We start from the raw sequence: 20659 nt of genomic DNA, 5'->3' as shown, positions 1-20659 counted from the left end.
TAATTGTCTAGGGTCTAATTCTCAAAGCTACGCTGTACATAGTTGCTATTGATTCCAGATGAATCTCAGCTTCCATAAGTTTTGCTCAGCTTATTATACTAGAACTACCCAAGATGAATTGGTAGCATCTAGAGAAGTAACCTGAAGTAACCTTTTGTGGATACTTAAAAAAAATTGTCAACAATTATTTTCTTATTAGAGTTTTATTGTGATTTTTTTGGTTTCTTGCAACATGACAATGTAGACCTGAAATTGCCAAGTAGCAGGTACAAAATAAATACACTTATTTGTTTTTTCATACAAAACATAATTAAGTTGTGGAAGATGTTGCTAAAAATATTGTGGAGATCAAAATTATAAATCCAATTTGGAAAGGAATTTGGCAAATTTTTGATGGTAAATCTGTTGTCCTTAAACACAGTGAAGTCAATTCATGCAATCCTGAGGTGAGAAAGTCCATAAACTGCTGGTTAACAAGGCTAGGAGGAATATCTCAGTGGACAGACTACTCACATGCAACCTGCTTCTTTTATTATTTCTAAAAGCATCAACCATTGCCCAGTGTTGGAAAAAAAGCTTGGCTGGGTAGCCTTTCATTAAGTGAAAAACACAATAATCCTGGTTTGACTTCGAAGGTTTGAATGCTAACAACTTCTTATACCTGTAAACTTTTGCTAGAACAGGGGAAATAAGTGTTGCTTGTGCTGTCATCTTTCTGTAGATGAATGGAAGGAGCCTGTCTTTTTATAGAATAAAAGCAAGGTGTTTCTCTCCTTTAAACAGGTTCAGAAGGGAAGATCTTCTAAATACTGCATTTTTTCATTTGTATTTCCAATGAAATCGTCTTCAAGAATAGCTGTTATCAAAGTGCTAAACAGTGATATTAATTTATGAAGGGAAGCAAGTATGAAGGCCTCTGTTTCCTTATGTCTATGCAAATGTACAAGCTAGATGGAAAAGAGAATCTGATAGAGTTATGCCGATAACTGAACAATATTGATAGCTATCTAACTGACCAGTGTCAATACTGGAGGTGTATCTTGATCAGCTGTTTTCTTTATTCTATCCTTGTAAATAGCAATCTCAGGAAAAGGTTTGGATTTTCATAAAATCAAGTGCTATCCTTCAGGGCGGCAGGAATGAAATGGAAAAGACAGAGGGTGATGTGTACCTTATTAAATGGCAGTGTCCTGTAAAGGTTGCAGCTTCACATGAGTTGTAATCTGAGTTATATTAGATTCCTATGTACTATGTATATGCCTCATCAGTCAGAGAGTAGCTCCAAGTACTGTAAAAGGAATATACAGAAGGAAAGAAAACTTCATAGCATTTTGTGGTTTGTTCGGGTGTGAGGATGGGCCTGGCAGAGTGTCACAGCCAGAATATTGCTTGAGAAATATAACATTTTGTCTGTAATAGGTAAGATTGGAACATTTCTTTGCATACAATTCTGCTTCCTTAGAAAAAGTCAAGACAGTAACAAAGAAAATAATTCACTTCATATGTCTTTCAATGCTGTGCTGTATTTGAGGAAATATTTCTGGTTCTTCATCTGTGGGGTATTTTGTTTGTTTGCTTGTTTTTCAGGCCCATCTGCTAAATATCCCAAGCTGGAACTGGAAAGAAGGGGACGATGCAATCTGTCTTGCTGAGCTTAAGCTGGGTTTCATAGCCCAGAGCTGCCTGGCACCAGGCCTTTCAACAATGCTCGCCAACCTCTTCTCTATGAGGTCATTCATAAAGGTAATGTCTTGTCTCATTAGAATGTATTAGTCTGCAATTCAGTTTGTCAGAGAGTTGAGTAAAGAATGTGAATCGAATATGAAACAGATAGGAACACATTAACAGAATTTGTAAGACAAACTCCACTGCATGCTTCCATACAAAAGTTCTCTCCTGCAAATTGGGCACTGTGTCAGGTTCTGTCAAGTTAATATTTTTATTTTTATTCAGCAAGTGTTTAGCCTTTATATGACTTTTCAAAGCATCATCCATTTCTAGGTAGATATATCTGATGTTTTGTGTTTTGCTTTGTTTTAGACAAACCACATGTTTATCTATGAGAAAAGCCCTGCTGCTAGAACAAAATTATGATTTATATATGTCCCATATAGCAACAAAGTACCCAGAAAAATTGACTGATCATTTTGGTCTTTTATATCAAGTAGCTAGTGGACCTCTGACTGTGAGAATAAATAAGTAACATGTGTTGGAACTGAAGCCTGAACTTCCTACAACGTCATTCCTGTATTTGTTTCTCTTTTTTGTGTATTTGTTTGGACTTACATGACAAAATTTTGACCCGGTTATTTCTAGACTTCTATGGCAGCTGTACTAGTTCAATGGACCAAGGCTTTGATTGCAACAGTCAGTACTACTTTCTTTCTCGGGCCTTTCTGTGACACTGATTCCAAACATAAAGGTGGTAAGTTTCCAATCCCATGAGTGTCGTTAATGGGATGGGAAACACTGGAGTACAAGGTAGGCCATGGTCCACTTCAAGTCCATTGTGCAAGCTGGAAAAAAAAGGCCGAATGTCATCAGGTGAGAAAGCTAGGACTGTTCTCATAGAAGCGCACATGCCAGTGCAGGACACTGAGTCTTTATTTACTTCTTATGAATTCCGGAAATTCTTATTAAGGTATCCTTTGGAGACTGCAGGCTCTTGTGTGTCAAAAATATTTCAGACTATTATAGTTAAAAAAAAAAAAAAGTCAGTTTTCAATATGGAAACAAGCCTGCGCTCTGCTCTTCCGTTATTTCATTGTAACTGTCTGCAGTTACAATGCTTACATCTTCATGTTCTGAAAAAAAAAACCAAACCAAAAAAATCCCAAACCTACAAAAAAACCCCCGAAAAAACAACTGTTTTGCTCATTAAAGCCAAAGTTGGGAACTGTCAGTGACTCATCAGCATACAATCACTTTGACATTAATCCTTTCTGCTTATATCCCAAAAGAAAACTATATCTCTTATGAACTTCATTCTTCCTACTCTTTAATTTGGTCTTCCTCTCTCTTGCTTGGTGTAATAACCCAAGACTGTCAGGAGTCTCAAACATTGGTAACAGTCATACTAATGTATCCAAATGACTGAGGCAACCTGTTCTATGAACTTGCTCTTGACATCAGAAGTAGGCATGAAACTTTTTTCAACTTCCGTCTTTCCAAAATCAGAAGGGATCAGTTTTCTGGCAAGGACATCCAAACATATGGGTATCTTCAGAAGCCCCAGTCTTAATTCAAGTTCTTTAAACTTGCAGTGAGAAAATGAAGAGATTCAGAAAGTGTTCAAGTGTACAAATGTCTGGCTATAGAGGAACTGTAGTGGAGCTGCACACATGTATGGCTAGATTTGTGGATAAAATGTTTATACAGGTCAAAAACTGCAAACGTAAAGGTAGCATCTTTCTAGAAAATATACCTAACCACTTACATAATTATCTTACCCACATTCTGTCCTGTATTTTCTTATTGTATAAGATAGTCTTATAATAATTTCAGTACACTGACAGATTGTACTATCTCAGCAATGAATGATTTTAAGATGAAAGCTCAGCTTTGCAAGGCGCTACTCAGATTACATCTGAGTCTTTCTATATGCACAAAGCATAAAAATAGCAATGAATTTGATTTGGAGGAAGCTATCAATGTCAGTTTTGCTGTTGTATCTGTGATTATATATAGTTATAAACAGAATAGTGTGCAGACATACCTTGACTTGTGTTGCTTCAGATGTCATCTTCAGATGGCAGTGGGAGATGAAATACCATAAAATAGTGCATTGAAAGAGTGCAAGACTCTATTAGTATGGGTTAAAAAGATGTCTTCCACTTAACTAAGAATGAATTGTTCAGGCAAGTAAAATGCGTATCATAATTTCCGAAGATCTCTACGTATATTAAAACTTCAAGCAAAATAAATGTATGAGAACTGAGATATATTTCTTCATGAGACTCCAACTCAATTGGCAACAACAAAAGGTTTGTTTCTTTATTTAGCTGAAAGGATATTCTTCCTCCAAGCCATCTTACTCTAAAAAACTGTATTTGAAAGAGAAAACTATGAACGAGCAGTGGCTGTGAATCAGCAGCATATTGTAGGAGAGCAACTACATTGATTGGAACTGTTAAAGAAGGCTCTATTGAAAAGAAAGATATCCATTCCCTAAAAGAACTTCCTCTCCTTATCATTTAAAGTACTCAATTTAAATGCTGTCAGACCTTCATAAATTCCTTGGGCAAACGTTATTAGTGGAGTCTCCCATAAGTTAGGGGATTGCCAGGAAAATGTACTGAAACTTCTATATTTTTTTAAAGAAAGCTTGAAATGTGTGTTTGTTACTCCTCCTTCATAGTGTGATTAGAAAGTGATTTAACATGCCATAAATGTTTGGTCAGTCAAACACAAATGAACATGATTGATGGTGACATTGCACATATTTAACTCATTATGTGTTACTTTACAGCAAAAATGATTTGTGTAAACAGGCTGCCCGGTATTAGAGGTAAAGCAAACTAAGAAACCTCAAAATATTGTATTTGTTCCTAATATTTTCCTTTTGGTTTTAGTGATGTAATCTCATATGGAATCTTTTATGTTCTCTTTGGCACCAAACTGAACAAAAAGGAAATCAGCTCAAAAAGATTGAGGTTCTGTAAATACTTAAAGGAAGAAGGTAGATTGCACAACAAATGATATGTTAAGGAAGAAAAAGCTTTACACTTGTAAACTGTGTTTCAATAGTTCAGTCTTTTTATAGCGCAGTTATTGTTGTATTAATAAAAGAATTGGAACTCATTATTTGCATAGTCTTAGAAAAAGACAGAAATACAATACTGTACTGCAATTTCCGTATGTTTGGATTAGCAGATGTATACCAGAAGTCTACCCATATGAAAAACATTACAAAAAGTAAGTAAATGGAATAAAAGGCAGAAGTGGTCGAATTGTCCCTATATACAACCATTCAAGCCAATATGAGTTAGTATTGTTGTGTAAATTAATAAAATGTAGAATGTGATCCTCAAGTGTAACACAAGTCCACAGACAAATTACTTTTGTCTTTGCTCTATTGGTAAGACAGTACACCTCATTCTAGATCTGAAAAATGATCTAGAGCAGTCTCAATTCTCCTCTAAGCTAATTTGAGAGCAGGAATGTTCTGTGGGCTTTTTTGCCAGCTGTTGCTCACACCCACACATGTGCAATGCCCACTTCTCCCACTACATTGCTTTCCAGTCCAGGCTGAAAGAGAGACATAATAAAGCCATACAGATTTACATCAGTCAGGTGCTTACCTACACTGATGAAACACATCAAATGGCTTGATATTAACTTTTGGCCACCTAGGCAGCCTTGAACAGTTTTAAAGTATGAGACTGGGGTATGCGCAGTGAATTCATTCAAATGAAGGAGAACTGTAAAAGAGGGGTGGGGAGGAAATGCAACATCTCAATTTATTATGAGGTTCTTCAGGAGGCTGCATAATAAACTGATTACATGACCCTCCTCACTAGATTTATACCAAATATTAATATAGCCTGTTGCCAAAAACATTTCTTCTCCAAAAGTCTGTCTGAATGTAATACCGAGTCTAGGAATTAAAAATTGTTGTGATTTGCTATTTACAAATAGTATCAGTCCTGATGATTAGAGTATATTTGTGTGGGACTGAAGTCTACCACAGAGGGCATTTTTCGGTCGATCATTTGCATAGATCAACACCAATCTATCTTTTGAGTTATGATTGGAAGGAAATACCTCCCTGTTTTGTAAATTTTTAAGTGTTAAAATTAGAGCCTGTATGCCTTTGAGTTCAAACCCACCAAGTCCAGCATCTAAAGAAGAATTAGGTGTCATGATGTTTCAAGAATAGTCTCTCTGCTTTAACCTACTACAACACTCTACATTAGTATGAATAATGAAAAAGTGCATATCTCTCATTTGAACTTAGAGCTAATCTTAATTAGCATATTTTATGTTTTATAAAACATACTTTTTTCATACCAATTTTAAAAAACATTATTGCAAACAGAGGGAACTGTGAGAATAGTTTCCCAAGGTAAAATTTTTATACTGCTTTGATTTAAGCAGACAATGGAATTGAGTAAAGAGGTGGTTGATAATTTGTAATACTTAAGGAAATTCAATTAAGACTGTAAATCTAAGAAGCTTCACTCTGCTAGGAATGTATGAATTGCTTTCAGCCAATTACTTATCTGTCAGATTTTGATATTCATATCTAAATGCGTAATAAAACCAGACATTCACTCAAGAAATTTGGGTGGACTGACAGGACATTATAGGTGAACACGAGGAAATGTTTAAAATATATTGCTTTCAATGTACAACTTCTCTTCAACCACCAGTGAAGAATATTCTGTCTGTACTTTCTATTCTCATCTGTGTTTGTAGAAATATACCCACAATGCTGTAGAGAATTGTAAGATTAAACATCAGGAACCCCTGGAAGCGTTCTTAGCCTAGGGGGAGGCAGGAGTCTCTGCATTAGATGGAAGTAGATGAAAAAAGCTTGGCAAGGGCTCAAGAAAATTGCCCCTGTGAAGATGTTATTTTCTAGGCATTTTTTGTAAAACGTTTCTCTATGTGGCCTTATGGGCATCTTTAAAGAGTAAATTTTATATCTATTTTAGAAAGAAACTATGTAACAACTTTCATGTTGTTTACACAACGCTTTATTTGATTTTTTTGGTACAAACCTTATAATTTTGGGAAGACTGTTCAGAATTTCCAAATTGCATGCACTTAGACAAAATACTGCATAATGGGATGCACATGGTGAGCAAAAAAAATTTAGGGCATTAGAATAAAGCAGGATCACTTTAACAACAGAACTAAAATATTCAGGTACTATTCTAGAGAGATAATCAATAGATTTAACTCATTAATTTACTGTAGGGTTTTGGGGGGAGTTTATTATTCAATTAGATAGGGTTGTTTATCAAAGTAAATATATGTCTAAAAAATCAAATGGATGATCTTCTTCCAAGCATCTGAAATTATTCTCAAAGGCTTTCTACTGTTCTGTTTTCTTTCCTTTGTGGTGATGAGATGAGCTTATTCAATTCTAGGCAGCAGACTTTACATTTGCTTTCATTGTGCTTTAAAAGAATTTTCATTCTGCCACTTCCTCAATATTTATAAAGACATCCCACCATCCTTGCCTTGTTTTACCTTGCAAAATACAGTAAAAGTTCCTAGGTCACACTGCAACTCTAGCATTAGTTCTCTGTCTTGATAGTGAGACCTAGATCTTGACAGAAGAGATTATATAGCGCTATCAGGTTCAGATATACTCAATCTCTTTCATGTAACTATTTATGTCATTACACTGAGAAGCAAATATTATGAACATGATAGATCAGCTGGGGCTACAGAGGTCCTGATAATTATACTGCCAGGGGATAGGGCTGGGTATATTAAGGGTTTAGGTATTTTCTGGCAATACTAATGGTTGTGCATGCAAGATGTACATAATTTTTTCATATCTCAGTCACCATGTCTCACTAGGAAATGATTATATTATGTAAATATATCTCCTGATAATAACATTCTATCTATATACAGATAGAGTAGAGGAGCATTGTGACTTAAAAAAACATACAGATGAAAATTAGATTTCTTCTCTTGGGATACGCTATGTCATTTTCTATCTGTTCCTCACATAGGCTATTGAATCAGCAGGTAATTTGTTTTATGACTATCCAGGAGACACATTTGCAGTGTAAAGTAGAATCATAGAATGGTTTGGGTTGGAAGGGAATATAAAGATCATCTAGTTCTATCCCCTCTGCCATGGGCAGGGACACCTTCTACTAGACCAGGTTGCTCAAAGCCCTATCCAGCCTGGTCTTGAATATTTCCAGGGATGGGTCACCCACAACTTCTACTAGTAGCCTGTTCCAATGTCTCACCACCCTCACAGTTAAGAACTTCTTCCTAAAATCTAATGTAAATCTACCCTTTTCTAATTTAAAGCCATTACCCCTTGCCCTTTCCCTACATGCTCTTGTAAAAACCCCTCTCTGGATTTCTTGTAGGCCCCCTTTAGGTACTGGAAGGCTGCTATAATGTTTGGAGTTTCCTCCAGGCTGAACAGCCCCAACTCTCTCAGCCTCTCTGACCATCTTCATGGCTCTCAATCCATTCTCCTCCCAGCCTATATTTGTGCGTGGTATTGCCCTGATCCAGGTGCAGGACCTTGCACTTGGCCTTGTTGAACTTTGTGGGGTTTGCCTAGGCCCCCCTCTCAAGCCTGTCAAGGTCCCTCTGGATGGCATCCCTTCCCTCCAGCATGTCGACTGTACCACACAGCTTGGTGTCATTGCAAACTTGCTGGGAGTGCGCTCAGTCCACTGTCTGTGTTGCCAACAAAGATGATAAACAGCGCTGGTCCCAATACCAAATCTACCAAATCCTGATTTGGAACACCACTTGTCACTGGTCTCCACTTGGACATTGAGCTGTTGACCACAGCTGTTTGAGTGCGACCATCCAGGCAATTCCTTATCCACCGAGTGGTCCATACATCAAACCCATGTCTCTCCAGTTTAGAGACAAGGATGTTGTGTGGGACAGTGTCAAATGCTTTGCACAAGTCCAGGTAGATGTTGTCAGTTGCTTTTCTGTTATCCACCAGTGCTGTAACCCCATTGTAGAAGGCCACAAAATTTGTCAGGCACAGTTTTCCCTTAGTGAAGCCGTGTTGGCTGTCACTAATCACCTCATTATTTTCCATGTGCCCTAGCATAATTTCCAGGAGGATCTGCTCCATGATCTTGCGAGGCACTGAGGTAAGACTCACTGGCCTGTAGTCCCCAGGTGTTCCTTTCTTCCCTTTTTAAAAATGGGCATGATGTTTCCCCTTTTCCAGTCAGCAGGAACTTCACTGGACTGCCATGACTTCTCAAATATGATGGATAATATCTTGGCAACTTCATCCACCAGTTCCCTCAGGACCTGCAGAGGCATCTTATCAGGTCCCATGGACTTGTGTACCTTCAGGTTTCTTAGATGGTCCCAAACCTGATCTTTTCCTAGAGTGGGTGGTTCTTCATTCTCTCAGTCCCTGCCTTTGTTTTCTGTGACTTGGACAGTGTGGCTGGAGCACTTGATGGTGGAGACCACGTCAAAAAAGTAGAGTATCTCAGCTTTCTCCTTGTCCTGGGTAGTCAGGTCTCCTTTTCCTTACAGAGAGGGCCTACATTTTCCCTTGTTTCCTTTTATCACAACATAGTCAGGAAAAGATAATAATGGGCTTACAGTACTGGAGAGGAACTTGAAAGATACAGATTCAAGTCACAGTGGTGGTATGGCACATTCTGTTTGAGGTCCAGCAGTTACCTAAACTCTCTTTACCTTTCTTCCTAGCTGTGATTGGAATAGCTTAAATTTTTATTGCCCTTTGTCTTTATAAACATAAAATTGAAACTATTGTGGTTTTTCTTCGTTATTCAACTTAAAATCAAGGTTGTTTTCATCTTTGTAAGCACAGTAATATTTTCAGGTGGACTAAAAGCAAGGTATAGATGTCACTACCCAGATAAATAACATTCATAGTTTTAGTGAATGACATTTGTGATAAACTTGATTAGTAGCATCTTGAACCAAACTCACCCAAATTTAGCTCTTTTTGCTTCTATAAAGTTTACATAACATCTAACTATTCCCCATTGTTTTCAGGCAACTGACATGTGAAACATCCATTTTGTAAATGCATATGGGACAGATTATTTAATCTCTACATTAACAGTTGGTTAAAAAGTTTTGGCAACTTGCTCTTAATGTATAGATAAATACCACGCCAAGTTACAGTTAACTATTTTAAAGGAAAATAATCAGATCTGTTTAGGGGTTCAGTTTTTGAGGTTAACTGCAGCAGCAGAGTTTATAATAACATCAAAAAGGCTTAAAGTAGTCAAGAACACAATAAGTCCTAAAGCATTTTTTCCCACTTTAAGGATTTTGAAATTAGTACTTTACTAATAATGGGAGAAACTGGATATGTTTATCTGTGAAACGTTACTCTTTTAAAACTCGGGGAAACTGCAAGACTCAAAGAAAGAAATGCTGAACACCAGAGGTTCCTAATGATCTTTTCATTTCTAGGAGACCAGCAGGTATTCCCTTTCAAAAAATACCTGGCAGGTGATCATCTCTTTCTTTGAAATCACAGAGAAAATGTCATTGTTCAAATGGAGATAAATGCAAAGATCATCTTTAGCCCGTTATTTTCATCATTATCTTATAATAACGTTTTATAGCATCCCATATATCAGCAATTCTTTAAATTCATTAATCAACATTTCATGGTATCCTAACAGATCTTAAACATTTCAGACACTTAATGAAGGTTAATTTAACGCCAACCAGTATCTATGAAACTTGATCACTGCTTACTGAATGGCACTGTTTTTTTCCAGTTCTTTCTTGGTCCTTGACTAAGGGTGGGTTCTTAACTGTAGGTCTGATGTGCAGTTCCTTCCTTCAAGTAAAACCCATCTGCCTAGAGAAACGAAAGCAAGAGAAGAAAGTAAAAAGGAGAAACACATAATGTATTTGTATATTTCAGGTGGTGTCAATCTAAGAAAAAGCCACAAAATAGACCATCAGTTACAAACATGTCCTTGCTGTCATTACTCTTATTTGTTATCAAGCCTGCACTTTATCTGTTTTCTGTATACAAAGAGTTGCTGATCAGTAACATTTGCAAGGTTCACATAAATAAGAAGGTCATAAAAAATGTGATATGACTTCTCTGTGTGTGGTAGAGAATAACACAAGGCAAATCCCTTTTAGCATCCCTCATGATCTCTGAATGGTGAAACAATTTCTATGGAAGAAATTTCTCTTGATTGTTTGCAGCCCACTTGTCAGGGAGTGTATGATTTGGAACATCTCCATATTGCAATTTATTCTTGCAGTTGTTTACTTCTCCAGAACTAAAGTAACTGCTTACTTGGCAGCCTGTCAACAGGAGAAGGAAATGTAAAAGAAATAAATTCATTGTAATTTATATTTCACTGGTTTCTTAAAAAGTTTCCGATCCTTGCTTTCTTTAGAACATTCTTTTGAAAGGGTGCCTTTTGACTAGTTTAATGTGGGGAAAAGATTGCTGAATCCCAAGTTAATACTCAGGCTGTAGGATAACAATGCAAACTTACATAAAATACTATACTAGTCCTGTCAAAATAGCTGTGGAATTCAGATTTTTTAATATTGGATTTTTTTTTCCCCAAAGAGATTTGTGTCACACCAAATACTAATGAAAGTTATGCTATAACATATAAAAGAAATAGTAATATTTAATAATGTGATATAACAGTATAATTGATTTTATTTTAATATAACCCTATAACGTGTTAATGATATAATCTGAAATTTATTTTTTATTTTTTCTAACTTAACTCATTATTTCAAAATGCTGTTGTTTCTTTCTGCTTTTTGCTGTCCAGACAATAATCTAAACATGTCAGAATTGGTAGAGGAGGTTCGAGTGATTTAAACAAGCTGTGGATCAGGCTATTACAGGGAAGAGGTATTTTTGAGTTGTTAAAGAATTCAAAAAGCTCAGCATTATTATGATTATACTGTTTCAATACGAGCCATGTATGGATGTGGTATGAAAATGATTCTTTCGATTAGACAATCAGCAGAGCTGTAGCTTTTATATACTCTGGTAGGACAATGTGCTTCTGCCACCATAAAGGCTAAGCTCTAATTCCCTTTTTGAAGCCTTTTAATGTGGCTGTTGCTTTATTTCCTGGTAATGGATAATATAATTCTGGTTTTGCTCAGTGGGCTTGGTATGTACTGCATCCCTCACTTTTTTGGTACTGGCTATCCATAAAATGCTAGTTAGACATGGAATTGGTCTTGCTGTCTATTAAAGCTTTTAAAGGTGAATTTTCTTCTAACATGATTTAGACTTTTTTTTTCACAGTTTATCCTGATTAGCAGGAAGACAAGGGGTTTGTACAATTTGGGCATAGAATAAATGACTGGGTTGAAGCAGGCAAACAAGATAACCACATTATGAGCCTGAAAGAGGAGGTGGAAACACTGCTGATGGGGAAGTGAGAAAAAGAACTCTATCAGTGAAAGTGCTGTCAGTTGGTGGCTCTACATCCTCTGGTACATGTCACTAAAGCAAGCTAATATTTCCATTTGGATAAAAGAGTTAAGAGGGAAATAGAAAGCAAGACATACAGGACATTAGCCTAGAAAAACAGTTCTCTTGGTATTGTGGGTGATGTTAGGTGATGATATGGTAAAGAAGAGAAATAAAGAGGCAGAGTCAAGGGCAGAGACTTACGGAACTGCAGGCAGGGGAAGTGGGAGTGAAGGCAGCTCTCCAAAAGAGGAAAAGAAAAGAAGAGGAACATTGCTGCATTTCTATAGAATCCTTATTTTATGACATTTTCTGGGCTTCATGATTTGGAACTGGAATAGGAATATGGAATACAGAACTTAAAACATTTAGAAAATATAAAGTGTTTAATAAAAATGTATAAGAAGGAACAAGAAAAATATATTCTAGACCCTTGGGGAATTAATTGGACTCCATAACTGTTACAGCTTTTGTTTTTAAAATGTAGTTTACTTTTACAGCTTGTGCTCATATAATGTTATTTTGTAAAGCATATAAGATTTTAAAGGCACCTAAAGATTTAATTTAAAATTAAAAAATATTGATTACTTAGCTTGAAAGTTTTGTTAGACAGTTAACGTTTTCATGTGATTATACCTTGCTTAGAAGCATAATTTAGAGTAGAATAATAAGTAGAAATACTGAAACAACAATATAAACAAAACAGTTAAAGGAAAAATAGAATTAATATCCAGAAGAAAGTCTTGAGTGATATCTATATAGGCTTGAGTTCTTTTTTAAGTTTAAGAGACAGAAGCCAGTTGCTGGATACATTATAAATACATAGAGTGTATTGTTGGTCACAGACCTGAACTGTCTGGTAATTAGCATACGTGCTTTAGTTTTTCCCATCTTAAATTTTTATCCTTTTTTGAATTTACATGATGAGATTTCCTTGTTATGCAAGAACCTGTTGTTTTGATACTGTTTTAAACCAGCTGTTTGACACAACAGACAAAGATAAATTGTTGCTTAGAGATGCTTTTCTCAGTTTATTGCTGAATAACTGAAAAATTATTTTGGACACTTTTAGCCAGGGCACTTACATCCCATGTATTAATTTATTTTCTTGAATACTGACAGAGACATACAATTACATTGCTGTTTGGAATATACATTCACAACAAACCCAACACCCCTCCTAACGTACCATAATGCTTTTACCAGAAAGAATATACAGGCCTAAGTTTTGTTGCCATAAGGCATTTCATACCATCAAAATCATTGACTGAATGTTATCATAGGCATTTGACATAGTGGACTGTCCTGGGTTCAGCTGTAGCAGTTATTTTTCTCCTTCCTAGTAGCTGGTGCAGTGCTGTGTTTCGACTTTAGTCTCAGAACAGTGCTGATGACACACCGATGTTTTTAGTTGTTGCTAGGTAATGCTTACTCCGATCAAAGACTTTTCAGTCTCATGCTCTGCCAATGAGGAGGGGCACAGGAAGCCGGAAGGAAACACGCATTACTTTAAAGTAATTTTTTTTTTTTTAATTTTAAAATAAATTTTAAAATAATAAGTTGTTTATCTTACTGGACTGAATTGTTTAATAAGAATTTCTAAAATGCTGAGTTTTCTGTGTAATGGAAAAAAAATAATGTGGCTCATACTTAACTGGTTGCCATTACACTGGCTCTAGGACTTTAGACAAGAAAGATCAGCAGTGTAGATTAAAGCACTTGAGCCTCACCTACATTAATTCATGAGGATGGATGTTCCTGAAGCATCCTTTTTGCCACTTCACTAGGCCTGGCTACAGCTGTTTCCTCCAGGATTAATGTCATCATCTCTTTACACAATGTAAGCTGAGCAAGGAAAAGGTGGGGATATCAGAAAAAGATAAACTGTGAAATGTTTGATATATATATATATATATATCTAAGTCCTTCTGAAATCAGTTGGTATTTGGTACTTCAGCCTTTCAGGTAGCTTGCAAATCTCTACCAATAGTTTTTAAAAATACACTTTTTTATTCTATCTAAACTCAATGCTGTCTCATTTTCTGCTCTGTATGATGAAGACCATAATGGGGCTACCTAAACACTGGAACAAATAGTTTGTTATTTTGTTGTTTTGTTGGGTTTTTTGTTAGGTTTTCTTTTTTTTTTCCAAAGAATAAAATGTAGCTATTAGAAATGGTTAAATTACAAGATAAATATTTTCATGATCTGTCCTAAAGCACTAATGATTATTGAAGAAATTCTTTCAATATATTTTTCTTATATTTCCTCGATAGTTATAGCTGCAGAGAAGAAAAAAAATACAGTTTCAAATTTAAATAACTTTATAATGCAACCATTGCACCAGAGAATTTTCAGAAAGAGAAAATTGGGAAACTTTTTTCCTCAAGCTGTCTACAACCTTATTTCACCTCATGCTGAATATGCTTGACAAGAATGGAATGTATTATTTTTACATAGGATACTTAGTTTACTGACTACATAGACTATTTTTTTCCCTGGCATTCCAGGAAATCCTGTAAAAAATAAACAATATTAATTGCCATAACAGTCTACTGACTTAATTGTTAAAATCTGATGATTCATGTTTAAGGAGTTGTTTGTAAATTTTAAAGAAAGCTTTTGGTTTTACTCAGAAGTCTGCATCTGTGGTTTTTTTTGTTTTAGATTGAGGAGGATACATGGCAGAAATACTACCTGGAAGGAGTTGCAAATGAAATGTATACAGAATATCTGTCTAGTGCCTTTGTGGGTTTGTCCTTCCCTGCAGTGTGTGAGTAAGTACAAATGCGTATTAATATACATAAGTATTTGCCTTCTCTCAAGTGAAATCTTAGGTTTCTGCAGGATACCTTTTCACTTTGCTACAGTCCTAATGTTGCTATATCAGATGGGATCCAATAAAATAACATTAAAACAATCACTGCTTGGAAGTATCCCAAACATTGTAATGCCTGTTTTCAGAAGAGATTTGGAATTAAGTGGTTGTAAATGAAAGCATAAATGTTTTCAGTGAAAAAATTAAAGAAATTCATCAGCAATACATTTAAATTGAGTTATTTACTCGTAAGTTCTGTCCTATCATTTCTTCTAATGATTCCCATTTTCTAATAGTGGTTGTCAGTGTCACCATCCTGGCTTTTGTCCCATTCTAAGGAAACTATTCGTTAATTGAAACAGAGGTAGTAGAGTCATATAAGTAGTCTGGCATCCAGAGCTCTGTGGAACTGGTTGCAAACCACTTCTAACAAGTGAAATATGTCAGAAAGAATATATCTACTCTGTAATGAGAAAGGAGTTCTAGAAGGATATAGTATATAACCATATGTAAGCATGGCATAAGCCATGCTACAACTTTATTTCTAGAGACTGAAAATCCTCATATTTGTCCTAGAATGATTCTGTGAATAAGAGATATATATGCACAAGATTTCTATGATAATTACTGGGGCCACAAACATGGTCCAAGATAGTTTAGCACAGTCATATTTCGCAGAATCATATAATCAGCTAGGTTTGAAAAGACCTTTCAGATCAAGTCCAACCGTTACCCCAGGACTACTAAGTCCACCACTAAACTATATCACTGAAGGCCTCATCTACATGGTTTTTGAACACTTCCAGGGATAGTGATTCTCCCACTTCCTTGGACAGCCTGTTCCAATGCCTGATCACCCTCTTGGTGAAGAAATTTTTCCTAATATCCAGTTTAAATCTCCCCTGGTGCAGCTTGAGGCCATTACCTCTTGTCCTATCACTTGTTACTTGGGAAGAGAGACATCCTCTCTCCATCCTCCTTTCAGGTAGTTGCAGAGTGATAAGGTCCCCCCTGAGCCTTCTCTTCTCCAGGCTGAACAACCCCAGTTCCCTCAGCCGTTCCTCATAAGACTTGTGCTTTAGACTCTTCACCAGCTTCATTGCCCTTCTCTGAACCTGCTCCAGCATCTCAATATCTCTCTTGTAGCGAGGGTCCCAGAACTGAACACAGTATTCGAGGCGTGGCCTCACCAGTGCCAAGTACAGGGGGATTATTACTTCTTGTGGTCCTGCTGGCCACACTATTTTTGGTACAGGCCAGGATGCCATTGGGCTTCTTGGCTGCCTGGGCACAAGCTGGCTCATGTTCAGTGGCCATCAGTCAGCACCCCTGAATCCTTCTCAGTCGAGCAGCTTTCCAGCCACTCTTCCCCAAGCCTGTAGCGTTGCATGGGGTTGTTGTGGCCCAAGTGCAGGACCTGACATTTTGCCTTGTTGAACCTCATACCACTGGCCACGGCCCATAAATCCAGCCTGTCCAGATCCCTCCGTAGAGCCTTCCTGTCCTTTAGCAGATCAACACTCCTGCCCAGCTTGGTGTTGTCTGCAAATTTACTGAGGGTGCACTTGACCCCCTCATCCAGATCATCAGTAAATGTATTAAACAAGACTGGCCCCTGAGGAACACCACTAGTGACCAGTTCCCAACTAAATGTGACACCACTTACCACCACTCTTTGGGCTTGGCCATCCAGCCAGGTTTTTTACCTAGTGAAGAATACACCCATCCAGGCTATGAGCAGCCAGTTTCTCCAGGAGAATGATGTGGGGGGCAGTGTCGAATGCTTTTCTGAGATCTAAATAGACAATGTCTACAGGCTTTACAGCTGTATCAAAAGGTCACAAGAAAGACTGTGAACAGCTTTTGCTTAGGGACTGTTCAAATGCTTAAAAAGAAACAGACCCTACTCTGAAGTGTTTGTTGTCTAACTAGATAATAGAAACACTTATGCAGACTTCATTCTTAGAAGAGGAAATAGAGGAAGAAGTAAGATATCTCTTATGTAAAGGCAAATGATTTTGCTTTAACTCCTCGCACTTCTCCCGTCTTTTCTGATATTTACAGTAGCAGAAACATATGAGGCATAAGAATGAGGGAGAGGCAACTGTTAGACAAATATTACCCATTTAAAAATCTTTTTCTGGGATGTAGCTATGACAGAGCCCAGTCTTAATTTGCTAGTAAAACACAATCCATCCCTCCACTACATTAACCAGGCTGTGAGTGGGTTATTGAGGGAAAATGTTCATTACTATAAGTACAAAACTTTGCCTGAATAGCTTGAAATAGAAAATCTCATAATGTATTCTATAAATTTGTATTATATTCAGAATGAATGGTAATTTGTGCTGTTTACACTAAGTACAATCCTGAAAACTAAATCTTCATGCAAAACAATTATCAAACATAGTTGAGGTTCTATAAAAGTTCTTGGAAACATGTAACTGAGACTGTGTTTGGCATATAGCTGACATACATTTAACTGTGCTGGTAGAGCTGAGATAAAATAATTGATAAAGAAAGGGTTTTTACTGAGATCTAGAAGCATGTCAAAACTTTGGAGCTCTCCTCAAGCATTTGATTATTTGGAGGCTTAACTGTGTTTCCTAGTTTAAATTAAAGATCTCAAATTTCCCAACAGTTTAATAAATCTATTAAATTCAGATTAATTAAAGCACATTGGAAATTGTAATGTGGTGTTACATATTAATGAGTTTGGTGCATAGGTATTTTCATTACTGTAAGAACTGGCTATTCAATTTCCAGAAGAACAGAAGAACAGCAAAAAAACTGTTGCAATGGTTTGTGAAGGCGAAATTGGTGGACAGGCTTAGTGGGATCAACTGCCCACATGTGTGGGCATTCACAACAAAATTATTGCTAAAAGCTTTGTTAGGTCTATAGAGCAGGTGCTCAAAAGACCCATACCACATACTCAGCTTCTGCAAATGACAGGGCTGATAGCTTCCATCCCCCCCAGCCTCCATCATCTGTTACCCTGTTGGAGACAGGAAGGTAGCGTATTGTAACTTTCAGCCAGAAGATCATTTAAAGCCTGGGGGATAAGAACTTTTTTCAGATACTTCCCATGATGAGCCTTCAAGGAGTAAATAGCCTCATATCGTGATTTAGCAAAGCAAAAGAAAAGAGATCAAAACTTATATATTGCATTCAGATACATCAGGGAAATGTTAACTGAAGTACCAAAGTACATTTGAAGTGTTGCCATGCAGGTGCTTTAGGCACTGGTTGTATGTAGTACTTTTCATCAGTTTCAAATATCTCTCCAATATATTTGTTGGTTCCTGACTGACTAAAGGAATTAAAAAATGCATTCTTCGGTCTTTTGGCAATAAGCATGAACAATGTTTTTCATGCACTGAGCCTGACAATGAGTATTAATTTGTAGCCAGTGATTCATAACATGCAAAATACAAAATTTAATTGTGTTTCATTTTACTGGCCAGATGGGAATAGACCGGAAAACATACCTTGAATATGTACTAATTTCTGTGTGTCTTCACAGCTGAGATTACAGTTAAAATTCTAATCTGACATGGAACTGCCTGCTTAACTAAATCCTATCTAGTAAACTAAACTCCTCATTGGTATTGTTCACTTTCCATTAAGTTAATGATTCCATGATTTTAGTGGAGTTACTTCTGCTCCACATCAATGTAAGATACACAGCAATCACAGATCTAGAAACATCTGCATGACTACACACACATGGTACAGCCACATTTTTTTCATTCTTCTGTATTTCTGAGCTGGCCTGTTAGTGTGTCATACCCTTTCAAAGAATGCTCAAAGTTTTCACCATCTTTCTGAGGTGTAAATAATAAGTCAACAGTCATGTAATATAGGCAATATTTATAAGTGGAAATAACTGTAATAGTAGTTGAGTACTCTTTTTGAGCAAATTTTCCAGTACTTTTAGCAACAACACCAGTTCCTTCTGTATTATGTATGCGATAGATTTTGGCCACTGGCTTTCCATTGCTTAGCATCTCTAATTTCTGATCCCATTGATTTCCGTTGTCATTTGCTCTTCTGTAGCACACTTAAGATCCAGCAATTCTAATGCAATTGTGGAAGTGCATGTAACGATATAGTAAGACACATGTAAAATACATCTCAAATATTTTAACAAGACTCCCCAAAATCTTGCTAACAAACTTATCATTATACACTTGATCAGATAACCACTTACATCAGTGCTTACTTTTGTGTTTGTTGTGTTTTGGTTTTTTTAATAGTTCTGTGAAATTCTACTATTGAAGTATTTACTTTTTTTTTTCTTCTACCTGAGCAATACATGAGTGCTCAGCATCTGGAAGAACCCAGCTATAGGTTGAAAACAGAAGGTGCCCATACTTTTGCCAGTTTCATGTGGTTGGAAATTAGCTGAGCCTGAGTAATATAGCATGTGATGGGCTAATTGAGAATTCAGTAGCTATCAGGATTTTTTCTGCCCATTTCTGACATTGTCTGGAGTTCTGGAGGTAGAATAAGACTTTTTTAATCAATTCTGAATAAAAGTTAAATGAATCTTGCTTGTATTTTTGTGTTACTTACCAATACTGAGATATTACCTGCCTCCAAGACAAGACTACAGAGGTACTTTTACAACCCTTTAAATGAAAATATTTGGAGAAAAGATACAGTCAAGTATGACACTGCGCTACAAGTATTAAAACTTAAACAATGAAAAGTAAATTTTATTGTATATATCCTTATGAGATATGCAGCACGTTGCTTCAGCATTGTCAGAACCCCTGCATCCATGTTTATCTCTAATCCCACCTCTTCTTGTAGAATCATACAAAGGTTAGGGTTGGAAAGGACTTTAAGATCAGCCAGTTCCAACCCCTGTGCCATGGGCAGGGATGCCTCTCACCAGACCATGTCACCCAAGGCTCTGTTCAACCTGGCCTTGAACACTGCCAGGGATGAAGCATTTACCACTTCTTTGGGCAACCTGTTCCAGTGCCTCACCACCCTCACAGTAAAGAACTTCTTCCTTGTATCTAACCTGAACTTCCCCTGTTTAAGTTTAAACCCACTACCTCTTGTCCTATTGCTATGGTCCCTGATGAAGAGTCCCTCTCCAGCATCCTTGTAGGCCCCCTTCAGATACTGGAAAGTTGCTATGAGGTCTCCACACAGCATTCTCTTCTCCGGGCTGAACAGCCTCAACTTTCTCAGCCTGTCTTCATACAAGAGGTACTCCAGCCCCCTTATCATCCTTGTGGCCCTCCTCTGGACTTGCTCCAACAGCTCCATGTCCTGTTTATGCTGAGGACACCAGAACTGTACACAATACTCCAAGTGAGGTCTCACGAGAGCAGAGTAGAGGGGCAGAATCACCTCCTTTGACCTCCTGGTCACGCTTCTTTTGATGCAGCCCAGGATACGGTTGGCTTTCTGGGCTGCGAGCGCACGCTGTCAGCTCGTGTTCGGTTTCTCATCGACCAACACCCCCAAGTCCTTCTCCACAGGGCTGCTCTGAACCATTTCTCTGCCCAGCCTGTAGCTGGGATTGCCCCAATCCAGGTGTAGGACCTTGCACTTCACTATGTTGAACTTCATAAGGTTGGCATTGGCCCACCTCACAAGAGTGTCAAGGTCCCTGTGATGGCATCCTTTCTCTCCAGTGTATCAACTGAACCACTTAGCCTGGTGTCATTGGCAAACTTGCTGAGTGC

At 37.2% G+C, this 20659-nt stretch overlaps 1 protein-coding gene across 28 annotated transcripts in view; it reads left to right on the top strand.

Annotated features, from left to right (window-relative positions):
- Positions 1 to 20659, top strand: part of KCNMA1 (potassium calcium-activated channel subfamily M alpha 1) — a 511087-nt gene that overhangs the window by 360061 nt on the left and 130367 nt on the right. For all 28 annotated transcript variants that reach the window (XR_003991383.1, XR_003991382.1, XM_030485710.1 and 25 more), the window contains 2 exons: positions 1588 to 1743; positions 14801 to 14910. Coding sequence is in view for 26 of the 28 variants with exons in the window: in XM_030485710.1 (XP_030341570.1) it covers positions 1588 to 1743; positions 14801 to 14910 (266 nt within the window). In the remaining 2 variants the exon portion in view is untranslated. The remainder of the gene's footprint in view (positions 1 to 1587; positions 1744 to 14800; positions 14911 to 20659) is intronic.

Source organism: Strigops habroptila, chromosome 5 (genome assembly GCF_004027225.2).
Source record: "Strigops habroptila isolate Jane chromosome 5, bStrHab1.2.pri, whole genome shotgun sequence".
NCBI lineage: Eukaryota > Metazoa > Chordata > Aves > Psittaciformes > Psittacidae > Strigops > Strigops habroptila.
Note: the sequence above shows the minus strand (reverse complement) of the source record. Positions and strands in the feature narration are given on the sequence as shown.